This window comes from Passer domesticus, chromosome Z (genome assembly GCF_036417665.1).
Source record: "Passer domesticus isolate bPasDom1 chromosome Z, bPasDom1.hap1, whole genome shotgun sequence".
NCBI lineage: Eukaryota > Metazoa > Chordata > Aves > Passeriformes > Passeridae > Passer > Passer domesticus.
The window spans coordinates 7,990,228-8,007,198 of NC_087512.1; the positions used below are offsets into that span (position 1 = coordinate 7,990,228).

Sequence of the window (16,971 nt, forward strand, 5' to 3'; positions counted from 1 at the left end):
TCTGCCTTTTTCTAAGGCCATCTGAAACTACTGGCAAACCTTCACTACTCCAGCCAAAGAAGACCAGCTCCCTCAGCCTTCTGAGAAGCCACATGCTCTGGATCACTGGGCAACTTCAGAGCCGTCCCCTCCGACACCGCCACAGCTCTCGTGGACTCAAGAGCCCCAAACAGGACACAATCTTCCACAGCCAAGGGCTCTGCAATCCCAAAACACAACACCATTTCTTTCACCGGGACACTCCTCTTTAGCCGCCTCATCCACTCAGGCATGGATCTCAAAAGCAGAGCCCTGCTCCAGGCCCACAGCCATCGCACCACGCGCCACAGGACGCGCAAGGCCCTTCCCTTTGGCCCACTTCTTCACTCAGCCTTTCTTGCCTGCCTTCTTGCTCGCTCCTCCCAAACACAGCAGCTGCAGCGCCTCCCTGCAAGGACACCCTCACGCCTCCAAGGCCCACCTGCACAGACAGCCCCTTCAACGCTGCCGCCGCCTCTGGCCATTTAGCACAGCAGGGCAATTGCCAGCCCTCGCCCACTGACATCACTGCACATCCCTCCCTTGCAACCACAAAAGGAAAACAGCAGCTAAGAGGAAAAGAAAGGCAAGCCACAAAGTGAAAGGAAAAGTGACCGCAGCCACCAGCAGGCCTTTGCAGGTGGAAACCATGCCGAGCCACCAAGACAGACTTAGCTGCACAGCACACACCTCCCAGCTGCCTCGGCAGCTCAAAGGGAACGCCCAACAGCCCTCTGCACCGCACCTGACCCCGACGCCTCTGACCCACAGCTTGCGCAGCCCCGGCACACGCAGCCACCACCGTGCCCAACCACGCAAACCACTTCCCCAAGACCACCAGAGCCACCAGCAGAGACTGGAAACAACAGACAGAAACTGCCGGCAATCGGAAAGCGATGAAGGGAAAGCTGCCGCCGTACAAAGCCACGCGCCCACCGCCAGCCCAAGCACAGCCGCCAGCAGCACCGGCAGCACCAGCCAGCCTCAGCAGCCTGCTCCTGCCCTGCAGCACCCGACAGCAGCCACACAGCCACCATGCCTGCGCCCACAGACGCACGGCCACGCCTGCCGCACGCCGCCCCGCCGCTCCTGCTCCTCCTCACCGCTCTGGCCACCAGCCTGGCCTGCCAACACCTCTGGACACACGACGACGCCTTCCCCGCCGACGCGCTTCGCCTCCTCCAGGACGTGGCTGCCAGCCACACACAGCCCTGCCACCTGCAACAGCCGCCCTTCTTCCCCGACACCCTCCTCCACAACAACCTCCAGCCGCACCAAGCCGCCGCCACCGCCCTACGCATCCTGCAGCACCTCTTCCACACCCTCAGCTCCAACAGCACCCGCCACCACTGGCCCAGCCAGCCTCGCAACCAGCTCCTCAACAAACTGCAGCACCACATCCACCACCTCGAGCAATGCCTCCCCGACAGGGCCATGCCCTTCAAAGCACCACGCAACCCGCTGCTCGCCATCAACAAGTACTTCAGGGACATCCACCTCTTCCTGCACGCCCACAACCACAGCGCCTGCGCCTGGGACCACGTCCGCCTCCAAGCTCGGGCCTCTTTACAGCACCTCCACAACCTCGCACGCACCATGCGCCGCTAGCGCAAACACCCACACGCCAACCCACACCTACGCCCCACAGCCACCTCCAACCCCACGCCTCCTCTCACCTGCCACCGCACACGGGCCTGCAACAACCGCACCGCACCCGCACCCTTCAACCACTGCATCTCCATCCATCCATTCAGCCTCTCCCACCGACATGGACAAAGGATTTGCTCTACATATTTATTGACTTCTGCCATTATTTATTTATTTATTTATTTATTTATTTATTTATTTATTTATCCACCTATTTATTTTTCTACTTCTTCTCTTCTTGATGCCACTGGAAATAAAGACCTACCACAAAACACTTGCCACTGCCTCTCCTCTCTCTAGCACTGCTACCACTCTTTGCGCCAGGGCAAAGCCGTCTCCACTCAACCCCTACGCAAAGCCCTGCTCCAAACAGACCCCGTCCACCCTTCTCAATGGCACCTGCCCTAGCAGCAGCCTGCAGCACACCCCACGCAACAGCACTGCCGGCCTTTGGCCAACAGCACAGAAGCACAACAAGAAAAACGCCCGAAGGCTGCACAGCACTGCTGCACCTCATCTGCTTGATCCACACCGTGCTCCATCCATCCAATCCATGCCTCTCTGACTCACACACAGCCATGCCATGCGGGACACTGGCAAGCACTATGCACAAAGCCAAGCACACAAGGTCACTTTCCCTGCCCCTATCCACCACTGCTCTCTAGCCCTAACCATACAACAGCACCAAAACCGCCAAGCAGCCTCATTTTGCAACATGGAACGCCATGCTCCCCGCTACCAATCACCTCTTTCTTTTCCACTGGCCTTCACAGAGTCTCCCGCAGAAGCAGCCTCATCTTCTTGCCTCACTCAGAGCTCAGCCTGACTGCTCCTTACTTCCCACACTCTTCTGCTTTTCCCTTTAGAAATATAGGGCTTACATGTCCCTTCTACCACTTCTTGCGAACTTCCACTGAATGACGCCACCTTTCAGATACCATGCACTGGGGCCTAGCAACTCCATCTGACACTTCCCTCAGCACTCACGCACTAACCTCTTCATGTCCCGCCGACAAGTACACCTTCAGCTTGTTCAGATGCTCTCAAACCTCTTCATGTCCCGCCGACAAGTACACCTTCAGCTTGTTCAGATGCTCTCAAACTTCACCCTCTCCTGCAGCGAGCGGCCTGCCCATCCACATTCTTCGGGAACGGCTCCCAGCATTTGCCTTCCGCCACTTCGCCAGCGTGCCTGGACATCACTGACACGCAAGGCTACAAACACCCGCTGCTCTCCACAGCCTCTTTGCCCCAAAAGCCTAGAACCTTCCAGACCTGTCAAGCACTACCAGCAACAATGCCACCATGCCACCACCAGGCCACAGTCATCATCCCCTTGCACACTCCAAATTCCTCTTTGCACAAGCCAATTTCCTCCTCATGTCTCCCCACACTTTCTGCCTTTTTCTAAGGCCATCTGAAACTACTGGCAAACCTTCACTACTCCAGCCAAAGAAGACCAGCTCCCTCAGCCTTCTGAGAAGCCACATGCTCTGGATCACTGGGCAACTTCAGAGCCGTCCCCTCCGACACCGCCACAGCTCTCGTGGACTCAAGAGCCCCAAACAGGACACAATCTTCCACAGCCAAGGGCTCTGCAATCCCAAAACACAACACCATTTCTTTCACCGGGACACTCCTCTTTAGCCGCCTCATCCACTCAGGCATGGATCTCAAAAGCAGAGCCCTGCTCCAGGCCCACAGCCATCGCACCACGCGCCACAGGACGCGCAAGGCCCTTCCCTTTGGCCCACTTCTTCACTCAGCCTTTCTTGCCTGCCTTCTTGCTCGCTCCTCCCAAACACAGCAGCTGCAGCGCCTCCCTGCAAGGACACCCTCACGCCTCCAAGGCCCACCTGCACAGACAGCCCCTTCAACGCTGCCGCCGCCTCTGGCCATTTAGCACAGCAGGGCAATTGCCAGCCCTCGCCCACTGACATCACTGCACATCCCTCCCTTGCAACCACAAAAGGAAAACAGCAGCTAAGAGGAAAAGAAAGGCAAGCCACAAAGTGAAAGGAAAAGTGACCGCAGCCACCAGCAGGCCTTTGCAGGTGGAAACCATGCCGAGCCACCAAGACAGACTTAGCTGCACAGCACACACCTCCCAGCTGCCTCGGCAGCTCAAAGGGAACGCCCAACAGCCCTCTGCACCGCACCTGACCCCGACGCCTCTGACCCACAGCTTGCGCAGCCCCGGCACACGCAGCCACCACCGTGCCCAACCACGCAAACCACTTCCCCAAGACCACCAGAGCCACCAGCAGAGACTGGAAACAACAGACAGAAACTGCCGGCAATCGGAAAGCGATGAAGGGAAAGCTGCCGCCGTACAAAGCCACGCGCCCACCGCCAGCCCAAGCACAGCCGCCAGCAGCACCGGCAGCACCAGCCAGCCTCAGCAGCCTGCTCCTGCCCTGCAGCACCCGACAGCAGCCACACAGCCACCATGCCTGCGCCCACAGACGCACGGCCACGCCTGCCGCACGCCGCCCCGCCGCTCCTGCTCCTCCTCACCGCTCTGGCCACCAGCCTGGCCTGCCAACACCTCTGGACACACGACGACGCCTTCCCCGCCGACGCGCTTCGCCTCCTCCAGGACGTGGCTGCCAGCCACACACAGCCCTGCCACCTGCAACAGCCGCCCTTCTTCCCCGACACCCTCCTCCACAACAACCTCCAGCCGCACCAAGCCGCCGCCACCGCCCTACGCATCCTGCAGCACCTCTTCCACACCCTCAGCTCCAACAGCACCCGCCACCACTGGCCCAGCCAGCCTCGCAACCAGCTCCTCAACAAACTGCAGCACCACATCCACCACCTCGAGCAATGCCTCCCCGACAGGGCCATGCCCTTCAAAGCACCACGCAACCCGCTGCTCGCCATCAACAAGTACTTCAGGGACATCCACCTCTTCCTGCACGCCCACAACCACAGCGCCTGCGCCTGGGACCACGTCCGCCTCCAAGCTCGGGCCTCTTTACAGCACCTCCACAACCTCGCACGCACCATGCGCCGCTAGCGCAAACACCCACACGCCAACCCACACCTACGCCCCACAGCCACCTCCAACCCCACGCCTCCTCTCACCTGCCACCGCACACGGGCCTGCAACAACCGCACCGCACCCGCACCCTTCAACCACTGCATCTCCATCCATCCATTCAGCCTCTCCCACCGACATGGACAAAGGATTTGCTCTACATATTTATTGACTTCTGCCATTATTTATTTATTTATTTATTTATTTATTTATTTATTTATTTATCCACCTATTTATTTTTCTACTTCTTCTCTTCTTGATGCCACTGGAAATAAAGACCTACCACAAAACACTTGCCACTGCCTCTCCTCTCTCTAGCACTGCTACCACTCTTTGCGCCAGGGCAAAGCCGTCTCCACTCAACCCCTACGCAAAGCCCTGCTCCAAACAGACCCCGTCCACCCTTCTCAATGGCACCTGCCCTAGCAGCAGCCTGCAGCACACCCCACGCAACAGCACTGCCGGCCTTTGGCCAACAGCACAGAAGCACAACAAGAAAAACGCCCGAAGGCTGCACAGCACTGCTGCACCTCATCTGCTTGATCCACACCGTGCTCCATCCATCCAATCCATGCCTCTCTGACTCACACACAGCCATGCCATGCGGGACACTGGCAAGCACTATGCACAAAGCCAAGCACACAAGGTCACTTTCCCTGCCCCTATCCACCACTGCTCTCTAGCCCTAACCATACAACAGCACCAAAACCGCCAAGCAGCCTCATTTTGCAACATGGAACGCCATGCTCCCCGCTACCAATCACCTCTTTCTTTTCCACTGGCCTTCACAGAGTCTCCCGCAGAAGCAGCCTCATCTTCTTGCCTCACTCAGAGCTCAGCCTGACTGCTCCTTACTTCCCACACTCTTCTGCTTTTCCCTTTAGAAATATAGGGCTTACATGTCCCTTCTACCACTTCTTGCGAACTTCCACTGAATGACGCCACCTTTCAGATACCATGCACTGGGGCCTAGCAACTCCATCTGACACTTCCCTCAGCACTCACGCACTAACCTCTTCATGTCCCGCCGACAAGTACACCTTCAGCTTGTTCAGATGCTCTCAAACCTCTTCATGTCCCGCCGACAAGTACACCTTCAGCTTGTTCAGATGCTCTCAAACTTCACCCTCTCCTGCAGCGAGCGGCCTGCCCATCCACATTCTTCGGGAACGGCTCCCAGCATTTGCCTTCCGCCACTTCGCCAGCGTGCCTGGACATCACTGACACGCAAGGCTACAAACACCCGCTGCTCTCCACAGCCTCTTTGCCCCAAAAGCCTAGAACCTTCCAGACCTGTCAAGCACTACCAGCAACAATGCCACCATGCCACCACCAGGCCACAGTCATCATCCCCTTGCACACTCCAAATTCCTCTTTGCACAAGCCAATTTCCTCCTCATGTCTCCCCACACTTTCTGCCTTTTTCTAAGGCCATCTGAAACTACTGGCAAACCTTCACTACTCCAGCCAAAGAAGACCAGCTCCCTCAGCCTTCTGAGAAGCCACATGCTCTGGATCACTGGGCAACTTCAGAGCCGTCCCCTCCGACACCGCCACAGCTCTCGTGGACTCAAGAGCCCCAAACAGGACACAATCTTCCACAGCCAAGGGCTCTGCAATCCCAAAACACAACACCATTTCTTTCACCGGGACACTCCTCTTTAGCCGCCTCATCCACTCAGGCATGGATCTCAAAAGCAGAGCCCTGCTCCAGGCCCACAGCCATCGCACCACGCGCCACAGGACGCGCAAAGCCCTTCCCTTTGGCCCACTTCTTCACTCAGCCTTTCTTGCCTGCCTTCTTGCTCGCTCCTCCCAAACACAGCAGCTGCAGCGCCTCCCTGCAAGGACACCCTCACGCCTCCAAGGCCCACCTGCACAGACAGCCCCTTCAACGCTGCCGCCGCCTCTGGCCATTTAGCACAGCAGGGCAATTGCCAGCCCTCGCCCACTGACATCACTGCACATCCCTCCCTTGCAACCACAAAAGGAAAACAGCAGCTAAGAGGAAAAGAAAGGCAAGCCACAAAGTGAAAGGAAAAGTGACCGCAGCCACCAGCAGGCCTTTGCAGGTGGAAACCATGCCGAGCCACCAAGACAGACTTAGCTGCACAGCACACACCTCCCAGCTGCCTCGGCAGCTCAAAGGGAACGCCCAACAGCCCTCTGCACCGCACCTGACCCCGACGCCTCTGACCCACAGCTTGCGCAGCCCCGGCACACGCAGCCACCACCGTGCCCAACCACGCAAACCACTTCCCCAAGACCACCAGAGCCACCAGCAGAGACTGGAAACAACAGACAGAAACTGCCGGCAATCGGAAAGCGATGAAGGGAAAGCTGCCGCCGTACAAAGCCACGCGCCCACCGCCAGCCCAAGCACAGCCGCCAGCAGCACCGGCAGCACCAGCCAGCCTCAGCAGCCTGCTCCTGCCCTGCAGCACCCGACAGCAGCCACACAGCCACCATGCCTGCGCCCACAGACGCACGGCCACGCCTGCCGCACGCCGCCCCGCCGCTCCTGCTCCTCCTCACCGCTCTGGCCACCAGCCTGGCCTGCCAACACCTCTGGACACACGACGACGCCTTCCCCGCCGACGCGCTTCGCCTCCTCCAGGACGTGGCTGCCAGCCACACACAGCCCTGCCACCTGCAACAGCCGCCCTTCTTCCCCGACACCCTCCTCCACAACAACCTCCAGCCGCACCAAGCCGCCGCCACCGCCCTACGCATCCTGCAGCACCTCTTCCACACCCTCAGCTCCAACAGCACCCGCCACCACTGGCCCAGCCAGCCTCGCAACCAGCTCCTCAACAAACTGCAGCACCACATCCACCACCTCGAGCAATGCCTCCCCGACAGGGCCATGCCCTTCAAAGCACCACGCAACCCGCTGCTCGCCATCAACAAGTACTTCAGGGACATCCACCTCTTCCTGCACGCCCACAACCACAGCGCCTGCGCCTGGGACCACGTCCGCCTCCAAGCTCGGGCCTCTTTACAGCACCTCCACAACCTCGCACGCACCATGCGCCGCTAGCGCAAACACCCACACGCCAACCCACACCTACGCCCCACAGCCACCTCCAACCCCACGCCTCCTCTCACCTGCCACCGCACACGGGCCTGCAACAACCGCACCGCACCCGCACCCTTCAACCACTGCATCTCCATCCATCCATTCAGCCTCTCCCACCGACATGGACAAAGGATTTGCTCTACATATTTATTGACTTCTGCCATTATTTATTTATTTATTTATTTATTTATTTATTTATCCACCTATTTATTTTTCTACTTCTTCTCTTCTTGATGCCACTGGAAATAAAGACCTACCACAAAACACTTGCCACTGCCTCTCCTCTCTCTAGCACTGCTACCACTCTTTGCGCCAGGGCAAAGCCGTCTCCACTCAACCCCTACGCAAAGCCCTGCTCCAAACAGACCCCGTCCACCCTTCTCAATGGCACCTGCCCTAGCAGCAGCCTGCAGCACACCCCACGCAACAGCACTGCCGGCCTTTGGCCAACAGCACAGAAGCACAACAAGAAAAACGCCCGAAGGCTGCACAGCACTGCTGCACCTCATCTGCTTGATCCACACCGTGCTCCATCCATCCAATCCATGCCTCTCTGACTCACACACAGCCATGCCATGCGGGACACTGGCAAGCACTATGCACAAAGCCAAGCACACAAGGTCACTTTCCCTGCCCCTATCCACCACTGCTCTCTAGCCCTAACCATACAACAGCACCAAAACCGCCAAGCAGCCTCATTTTGCAACATGGAACGCCATGCTCCCCACTACCAATCACCTCTTTCTTTTCCACTGGCCTTCACAGAGTCTCCCGCAGAAGCAGCCTCATCTTCTTGCCTCACTCAGAGCTCAGCCTGACTGCTCCTTACTTCCCACACTCTTCTGCTTTTCCCTTTAGAAATATAGGGCTTACATGTCCCTTCTACCACTTCTTGCGAACTTCCGCTGAATGACGCCACCTTTCAGATACCATGCACTGGGGCCTAGCAACTCCATCTGACACTTCCCTCAGCACTCACGCACTAACCTCTTCATGTCCCGCCGACAAGTACACCTTCAGCTTGTTCAGATGCTCTCAAACTTCACCCTCTCCTGCAGCGAGCGGCCTGCCCATCCACATTCTTCGAGAACGGCTCCCAGCATTTGCCTTCCGCCACTTCGCCAGCGTGCCTGGACATCACTGACACGCAAGGCTACAAACACCTGCTGCTCTCCACAGCCTCTTTGCCCCAAAAGCCTAGAACCTTCCAGACCTGTCAAGCACTACCAGCAACAATGCCACCATGCCACCACCAGGCCACAGTCATCATCCCCTTGCACACTCCAAATTCCTCTTTGCACAAGCCAATTTCCTCCTCACGTCGCCCCACACTTTCTGCCTTTTTCTAAGGCGATCTGAAACTACTGGCAAACCTTCACTACTCCAGCCAAAGAAGACCAGCTCCCTCAGCCTTCTGAGAAGCCACATGCTCTGGATCACTGGGCAACTTCAGAGCCGTCCCCTCCGACACCGCCACAGCTCTCGTGGACTCAAGAGCCCCAAACAGGACACAATCTTCCACAGCCAAGGGCTCTGCAATCCCAAAACACAACACCATTTCTTTCACAGGGACACTCCTCTTTAGCCGCCTCATCCACTCAGGCATGGATCTCAAAAGCAGAGCCCTGCTCCAGGCCCACAGCCATCGCACCACGCGCCACAGGACGAGCAAAGCCCTTCCCTTTGGCCCACTTCTTCACTCAGCCTTTCTTGCCTGCCTTCTTGCTCGCTCCTCCCAAACACAGCAGCTGCAGCGCCTCCCTGCAAGGACACCCTCACGCCTCCAAGGCCCACCTGCACAGACAGCCCCTTCAACGCTGCCGCCGCCTCTGGCCATTTAGCACAGCAGGGCAATTGCCAGCCCTCGCCCACTGACATCACTGCACATCCCTCCCTTGCAACCACAAAAGGAAAACAGCAGCTAAGAGGAAAAGAAAGGCAAGCCACAAAGTGAAAGGAAAAGTGACCGCAGCCACCAGCAGGCCTTTGCAGGTGGAAACCATGCCGAGCCACCAAGACAGACTTAGCTGCACAGCACACACCTCCCAGCTGCCTCGGCAGCTCAAAGGGAACGCCCAACAGCCCTCTGCACCGCACCTGACCCCGACGCCGCTGACCCACAGCTTGCGCAGCCCCGGCACACGCAGCCACCACCGTGCCCAACCACGCAAACCACTTCCCCAAGACCACCAGAGCCACCAGCAGAGACTGGAAACAACAGACAGAAACTGCCGGCAATCGGAAAGCGATGAAGGGAAAGCTGCCGCCGTACAAAGCCACGCACCCACCGCCAGCCCAAGCACAGCCGCCAGCAGCACCGGCAGCACCAGCCAGCCTCAGCAGCCTGCTCCTGCCCTGCAGCACCCGACAGCAGCCACACAGCCACCATGCCTGCGCCCACAGACGCACGGCCACGCCTGCCGCACGCCGCCCCGCCGCTCCTGCTCCTCCTCACCGCTCTGGCCACCAGCCTGGCCTGCCAACACCTCTGGACACACGACGACGCCTTCCCCGCCGACGCGCTTCGCCTCCTCCAGGACGTGGCTGCCAGCCACGCACAGCCCTGCCACCTGCAACAGCCGCCCTTCTTCCCCGACACCCTCCTCCACAACAACCTTCAGCCGCACCAAGCCACCACCACTGCCCTACACATCCTGCAGCACCTCTTTCACACCCTCAGCTCCAACAGCACCCGCCACCACTGGCCCAGCCAGCCTCGCAACCAGCTCCTCAACAAACTGCAGCACCACATCCACCACCTCGAGCAATGCCTCCCCGACAGGGCCATGCCCTTCAAAGCACCACGCAACCCGCTGCTCGCCATCAACAAGTACTTCAGGGACATCCACCTCTTCCTGCACGCCCACAACCACAGCGCCTGCGCCTGGGACCACGTCCGCCTCCAAGCTCGGGCCTCTTTACAGCACCTCCACAACCTCGCACGCACCATGCGCCGCTAGCGCAAACACCCACACGCCAACCCACACCTACGCCCCACAGCCACCTCCAACCCCACGCCTCCTCTCACCTGCCACCGCACACGGGCCTGCAACAACCGCACCGCACCCGCACCCTTCAACCACTGCATCTCCATCCATCCATTCAGCCTCTCCCACCGACATGGACAAAGGATTTGCTCTACATATTTATTGACTTCTGCCATTATTTATTTATTTATTTATTTATTTATTTATTTATTTATTTATTTATTTATCCACCTATTTATTTTTCTACTTATTCTCTTCTTGATGCCACTGGAAATAAAGACCTACCACAAAACACTTGCCACTGCCTCTCCTCTCTCTAGCACTGCTACCACTCTTTGCGCCAGGGCAAAGCCGTCTCCACTCAACCCCTACGCAAAGCCCTGCTCCAAACAGACCCCGTCCACCCTTCTCAATGGCACCTGCCCTAGCAGCAGCCTGCAGCACACCCCATGCAACAGCACCGCTGGCCTTTGGCCAACAGCACACAAGCACAACAAGAAAAACGCCCGAAGGCTGCACAGCACCGCTGCACCTCATCTGCTTGATCCACACCGTGCTCCATCCATCCAATCCATGCCTCTCTGACTCACACACAGCCATGCCATGCGGACACTGGCAAGCACTATGCACAAAGCCAAGCACACAAGGTCACTTTCCCTGCCCCTATCCACCACTGCTCTCTAGCCCTAACCATACAACAGCACCAAAACCGCCAAGCAGCCTCATTTTGCAACATGGAACGCCATGCTCCCCGCTACCAATCACCTCTTTCTTTTCCATTGGCCTTCACAGAGTCTCCCGCAGAAGCAGCCGCATCTTCTTGCCTCACTCAGAGCTCAGCCTGACTGCTCCTTACTTCCCGCACTCTTCTGCTTTTCCCTTTAGAAATATAGGGCTTACACGTCCCTTCTACCACTTCTTGCGAACTTCCGCTGAATGACGCCACCTTTCAGATACCATGCACTGGGGCCTAGCAACTCCATCTGACACTTCCCTCAGCACTCACGCACTAACCTCTTCATGTCCCGCCGACAAGTACACCTTCAGCTTGTTCAGATGCTCTCAAACTTCACCCTCTCCTGCAGCGAGCGGCCTGCCCATCCACATTCTTCGGGAACGGCTCCCAGCATTTGCCTTCCGCCACTTCGCCAGCGTGCCTGGACATCATTGACACGCAAGGCTACAAACACCTGCTGCTCTCCACAGCCTCTTTGCCCCAAAAGCCTAGAACCTTCCAGACCTGTCAAGCACTACCAGCAACAATGCCACCATGCCACCACCAGGCCACAGTCATCATCCCCTTGCACACTCCAAATTCCTCTTTGCACAAGCCAATTTCCTCCTCACGTCGCCCCACACTTTCTGCCTTTTTCTAAGGCCATCTGAAACTACTGGCAAACCTTCACTACTCCAGCCAAAGAAGACCAGCTCCCTCAGCCTTCTGAGAAGCCACATGCTCTGGATCACTGGGCAACTTCAGAGCCGTCCCCTCCGACACCGCCACAGCTCTCGTGGACTCAAGAGCCCCAAACAGGACACAATCTTCCACAGCCAAGGGCTCTGCAATCCCAAAACACAACACCATTTCTTTCACCGGGACACTCCTCTTTAGCCGCCTCATCCACTCAGGCATGGATCTCAAAAGCAGAGCCCTGCTCCAGGCCCACAGCCATCGCACCACGCGCCACAGGACGAGCAAAGCCCTTCCCTTTGGCCCACTTCTTCACTCAGCCTTTCTTGCCTGCCTTCTTGCTCGCTCCTCCCAAACACAGCAGCTGCAGCGCCTCCCTGCAAGGACACCCTCACGCCTCCAAGGCCCACCTGCACAGACAGCCCCTTCAACGCTGCCGCCGCCTCTGGCCATTTAGCACAGCAGGGCAATTGCCAGCCCTCGCCCACTGACATCACTGCACATCCCTCCCTTGCAACCACAAAAGGAAAACAGCAGCTAAGAGGAAAAGAAAGGCAAGCCACAAAGTGAAAGGAAAAGTGACCGCAGCCACCAGCAGGCCTTTGCAGGTGGAAACCATGCCGAGCCACCAAGACAGACTTAGCTGCACAGCACACACCTCCCAGCTGCCTCGGCAGCTCAAAGGGAACGCCCAACAGCCCTCTGCACCGCACCTGACCCCGACGCCGCTGACCCACAGCTTGCGCAGCCCCGGCACACGCAGCCACCACCGTGCCCAACCACGCAAACCACTTCCCCAAGACCACCAGAGCCACCAGCAGAGACTGGAAACAACAGACAGAAACTGCCGGCAATCGGAAAGCGATGAAGGGAAAGCTGCCGCCGTACAAAGCCACGCGCCCACCGCCAGCCCAAGCACAGCCGCCAGCAGCACCGGCAGCACCAGCCAGCCTCAGCAGCCTGCTCCTGCCCTGCAGCACCCGACAGCAGCCACACAGCCACCATGCCTGCGCCCACAGACGCACGGCCACGCCTGCCGCACGCCGCCCCGCCGCTCCTGCTCCTCCTCACCGCTCTGGCCACCAGCCTGGCCTGCCAACACCTCTGGACACACGACGACGCCTTCCCCGCCGACGCGCTTCGCCTCCTCCAGGACGTGGCTGCCAGCCACACACAGCCCTGCCACCTGCAACAGCCGCCCTTCTTCCCCGACACCCTCCTCCACAACAACCTTCAGCCGCACCAAGCCGCCGCCACCGCCCTACACATCCTGCAGCACCTCTTCCACACCCTCAGCTCCAACAGCACCCGCCACCACTGGCCCAGCCAGCCTCGCAACCAGCTCCTCAACAAACTGCAGCACCACATCCACCACCTCGAGCAATGCCTCCCCGACAGGGCCATGCCCTTCAAAGCACCACGCAACCCGCTGCTCGCCATCAACAAGTACTTCAGGGACATCCACCTCTTCCTGCACGCCCACAACCACAGCGCCTGCGCCTGGGACCACGTCCGCCTCCAAGCTCGGGCCTCTTTACAGCACCTCCACAACCTCGCACGCACCATGCGCCGCTAGCGCAAACACCCACACGCCAACCCACACCTACGCCCCACAGCCACCTCCAACCCCACGCCTCCTCTCACCTGCCACCGCACACGGGCCTGCAACAACTGCACCGCACCCGCACCCTTCAACCACTGCATCTCCATCCATCCATTCAGCCTCTCCCACCGACATGGACAAAGGATTTGCTCTACATATTTATTGACTTCTCCCATTATTTATTTATTTATTTATTTATTTATTTATCCACCTCTTTATTTTTCTACTTATTCTCTTCTTGATGCCACTGGAAATAAAGACCTACCACAAAACACTTGCCACTGCCTCTCCTCTCTCTAGCACTGCTACCACTCTTTGCGCCAGGGCAAAGCCGTCTCCACTCAACCCCTACGCAAAGCCCTGCTCCAAACAGACCCCGTCCACCCTTCTCAATGGCACCTGCCCTAGCAGCAGCCTGCAGCACACCCCATGCAACAGCACCGCTGGCCTTTGGCCAACAGCACAGAAGCACAACAAGAAAAACGCCCGAAGGCTGGACAGCACCGCTGCACCTCATCTGCTTGATCCACACCGTGCTCCATCCATCCAATCCATGCCTCTCTGACTCACACACAGCCATGCCATGCGGACACTGGCAAGCACTATGCACAAAGCCAAGCACACAAGGTCACTTTCCCTGCCCCTATCCACCACTGCTCTCTAGCCCTAACCATACAACAGCACCAAAACCGCCAAGCAGCCTCATTTTGCAACATGGAACGCCATGCTCCCCGCTACCAATCACCTCTTTCTTTTCCATTGGCCTTCACAGAGTCTCCCGCAGAAGCAGCCGCATCTTCTTGCCTCACTCAGAGCTCAGCCTGACTGCTCCTTACTTCCCACACTCTTCTGCTTTTCCCTTTAGAAATATAGGGCTTACACGTCCCTTCTACCACTTCTTGCGAACTTCCGCTGAATGACGCCACCTTTCAGATACCATGCACTGGGGCCTAGCAACTCCATCTGACACTTCCCTCAGCACTCACGCACTAACCTCTTCATGTCCCGCCGACAAGTACACCTTCAGCTTGTTCAGATGCTCTCAAACTTCACCCTCTCCTGCAGCGAGCGGCCTGCCCATCCACATTCTTCGGGAACGGCTCCCAGCATTTGCCTTCCGCCACTTCGCCAGCGTGCCTGGACATCATTGACACGCAAGGCTACAAACACCTGCTGCTCTCCACAGCCTCTTTGCCCCAAAAGCCTAGAACCTTCCAGACCTGTCAAGCACTACCAGCAACAATGCCACCATGCCACCACCAGGCCACAGTCATCATCCCCTTGCACACTCCAAATTCCTCTTTGCACAAGCCAATTTCCTCCTCACGTCTCCCCACACTTTCTGCCTTTTTCTAAGGCCATCTGAAACTACTGGCAAACCTTCACTACTCCAGCCAAAGAAGACCAGCTCCCTCAGCCTTCTGAGAAGCCACATGCTCTGGATCACTGGGCAACTTCAGAGCCGTCCCCTCCGACACCGCCACAGCTCTCGTGGACTCAAGAGCCCCAAACAGGACACAATCTTCCACAGCCAAGGGCTCTGCAATCCCAAAACACAACACCATTTCTTTCACCGGGACACTCCTCTTTAGCCGCCTCATCCACTCAGGCATGGATCTCAAAAGCAGAGCCCTGCTCCAGGCCCACAGCCATCGCACCACGCGCCACAGGACGAGCAAAGCCCTTCCCTTTGGCCCACTTCTTCACTCAGCCTTTCTTGCCTGCCTTCTTGCTCGCTCCTCCCAAACACAGCAGCTGCAGCGCCTCCCTGCAAGGACACCCTCACGCCTCCAAGGCCCACCTGCACAGACAGCCCCTTCAACGCTGCCGCCGCCTCTGGCCATTTAGCACAGCAGGGCAATTGCCAGCCCTCGCCCACTGACATCACTGCACATCCCTCCCTTGCAACCACAAAAGGAAAACAGCAGCTAAGAGGAAAAGAAAGGCAAGCCACAAAGTGAAAGGAAAAGTGACCGCAGCCACCAGCAGGCCTTTGCAGGTGGAAACCATGCCGAGCCACCAAGACAGACTTAGCTGCACAGCACACACCTCCCAGCTGCCTCGGCAGCTCAAAGGGAACGCCCAACAGCCCTCTGCACCGCACCTGACCCCGACGCCGCTGACCCACAGCTTGCGCAGCCCCGGCACACGCAGCCACCACCGTGCCCAACCACGCAAACCACTTCCCCAAGACCACCAGAGCCACCAGCAGAGACTGGAAACAACAGACAGAAACTGCCGGCAATCGGAAAGCGATGAAGGGAAAGCTGCCGCCGTACAAAGCCACGCGCCCACCGCCAGCCCAAGCACAGCCGCCAGCAGCACCGGCAGCACCAGCCAGCCTCAGCAGCCTGCTCCTGCCCTGCAGCACCCGACAGCAGCCACACAGCCACCATGCCTGCGCCCACAGACGCACGGCCACGCCTGCCGCACGCCGCCCCGCCGCTCCTGCTCCTCCTCACCGCTCTGGCCACCAGCCTGGCCTGCCAACACCTCTGGACACACGACGACGCCTTCCCCGCCGACGCGCTTCGCCTCCTCCAGGACGTGGCTGCCAGCCACACACAGCCCTGCCACCTGCAACAGCCGCCCTTCTTCCCCGACACCCTCCTCCACAACAACCTTCAGCCGCACCAAGCCGCCGCCACCGCCCTACACATCCTGCAGCACCTCTTCCACACCCTCAGCTCCAACAGCACCCGCCACCACTGGCCCAGCCAGCCTCGCAACCAGCTCCTCAACAAACTGCAGCACCACATCCACCACCTCGAGCAATGCCTCCCCGACAGGGCCATGCCCTTCAAAGCACCACGCAACCCGCTGCTCGCCATCAACAAGTACTTCAGGGACATCCACCTCTTCCTGCACGCCCACAACCACAGCGCCTGCGCCTGGGACCACGTCCGCCTCCAAGCTCGGGCCTCTTTACAGCACCTCCACAACCTCGCACGCACCATGCGCCGCTAGCGCAAACACCCACACGCCAACCCACACCTACGCCCCACAGCCACCTCCAACCCCACGCCTCCTCTCACCTGCCACCGCACACGGGCCTGCAACAACTGCACCGCACCCGCACCCTTCAACCACTGCATCTCCATCCATCCATTCAGCCTCTCCCACCGACATGGACAAAGGATTTGCTCTACATATTTATTGACTTCTCCCATCATTTATTTATTT

The 16,971-nt window shown here is 58.4% G+C and overlaps 7 protein-coding genes across 24 annotated transcripts in view; 6 read left to right on the forward strand and 1 right to left on the reverse strand.

The window, feature by feature from the left end:
• UBAP2 (ubiquitin associated protein 2) overlaps positions 1-16,971 on the reverse strand; it is a 192,464-nt gene that overhangs the window by 28,589 nt on the left and 146,904 nt on the right. The gene's annotated exons all lie outside the window — the stretch shown is intronic.
• LOC135290008 (interferon-like) lies at positions 1,054-1,626 on the forward strand. The gene has a single exon (XM_064403897.1). The coding sequence runs from the start codon at positions 1,054-1,056 to the stop codon at positions 1,624-1,626; it is 573 nt and encodes a 190-aa protein (XP_064259967.1).
• Positions 4,115-4,687, forward strand: LOC135290016 (interferon-like). The gene has a single exon (XM_064403914.1). The coding sequence runs from the start codon at positions 4,115-4,117 to the stop codon at positions 4,685-4,687; it is 573 nt and encodes a 190-aa protein (XP_064259984.1).
• On the forward strand, positions 7,176-7,748 carry LOC135290020 (interferon-like). Its single transcript, XM_064403920.1, has one exon. It carries the CDS (start codon positions 7,176-7,178, stop codon positions 7,746-7,748), a length of 573 nt encoding a protein of 190 aa, XP_064259990.1.
• On the forward strand, positions 10,175-10,747 carry LOC135290021 (interferon-like). The gene has a single exon (XM_064403921.1). The coding sequence runs from the start codon at positions 10,175-10,177 to the stop codon at positions 10,745-10,747; it is 573 nt and encodes a 190-aa protein (XP_064259991.1).
• On the forward strand, positions 13,189-13,761 carry LOC135290022 (interferon-like). The gene has a single exon (XM_064403922.1). It carries the CDS (start codon positions 13,189-13,191, stop codon positions 13,759-13,761), a length of 573 nt encoding a protein of 190 aa, XP_064259992.1.
• On the forward strand, positions 16,183-16,755 carry LOC135290023 (interferon-like). Its single transcript, XM_064403923.1, has one exon. The coding sequence runs from the start codon at positions 16,183-16,185 to the stop codon at positions 16,753-16,755; it is 573 nt and encodes a 190-aa protein (XP_064259993.1).

Excerpts from the sequence above, each read along its gene's own strand:
- LOC135290022 (XM_064403922.1), top strand. The coding sequence starts at position 13,189 with ATGCCTGCGCCCACAGACGCACGGCCACGCCTGCCGCACGCCGCCCCG.
- LOC135290008 (XM_064403897.1), top strand. The coding sequence starts at position 1,054 with ATGCCTGCGCCCACAGACGCACGGCCACGCCTGCCGCACGCCGCCCCG.
- LOC135290023 (XM_064403923.1), top strand. The coding sequence starts at position 16,183 with ATGCCTGCGCCCACAGACGCACGGCCACGCCTGCCGCACGCCGCCCCG.
- LOC135290020 (XM_064403920.1), top strand. The coding sequence starts at position 7,176 with ATGCCTGCGCCCACAGACGCACGGCCACGCCTGCCGCACGCCGCCCCG.
- LOC135290021 (XM_064403921.1), top strand. The coding sequence starts at position 10,175 with ATGCCTGCGCCCACAGACGCACGGCCACGCCTGCCGCACGCCGCCCCG.
- LOC135290016 (XM_064403914.1), top strand. The coding sequence starts at position 4,115 with ATGCCTGCGCCCACAGACGCACGGCCACGCCTGCCGCACGCCGCCCCG.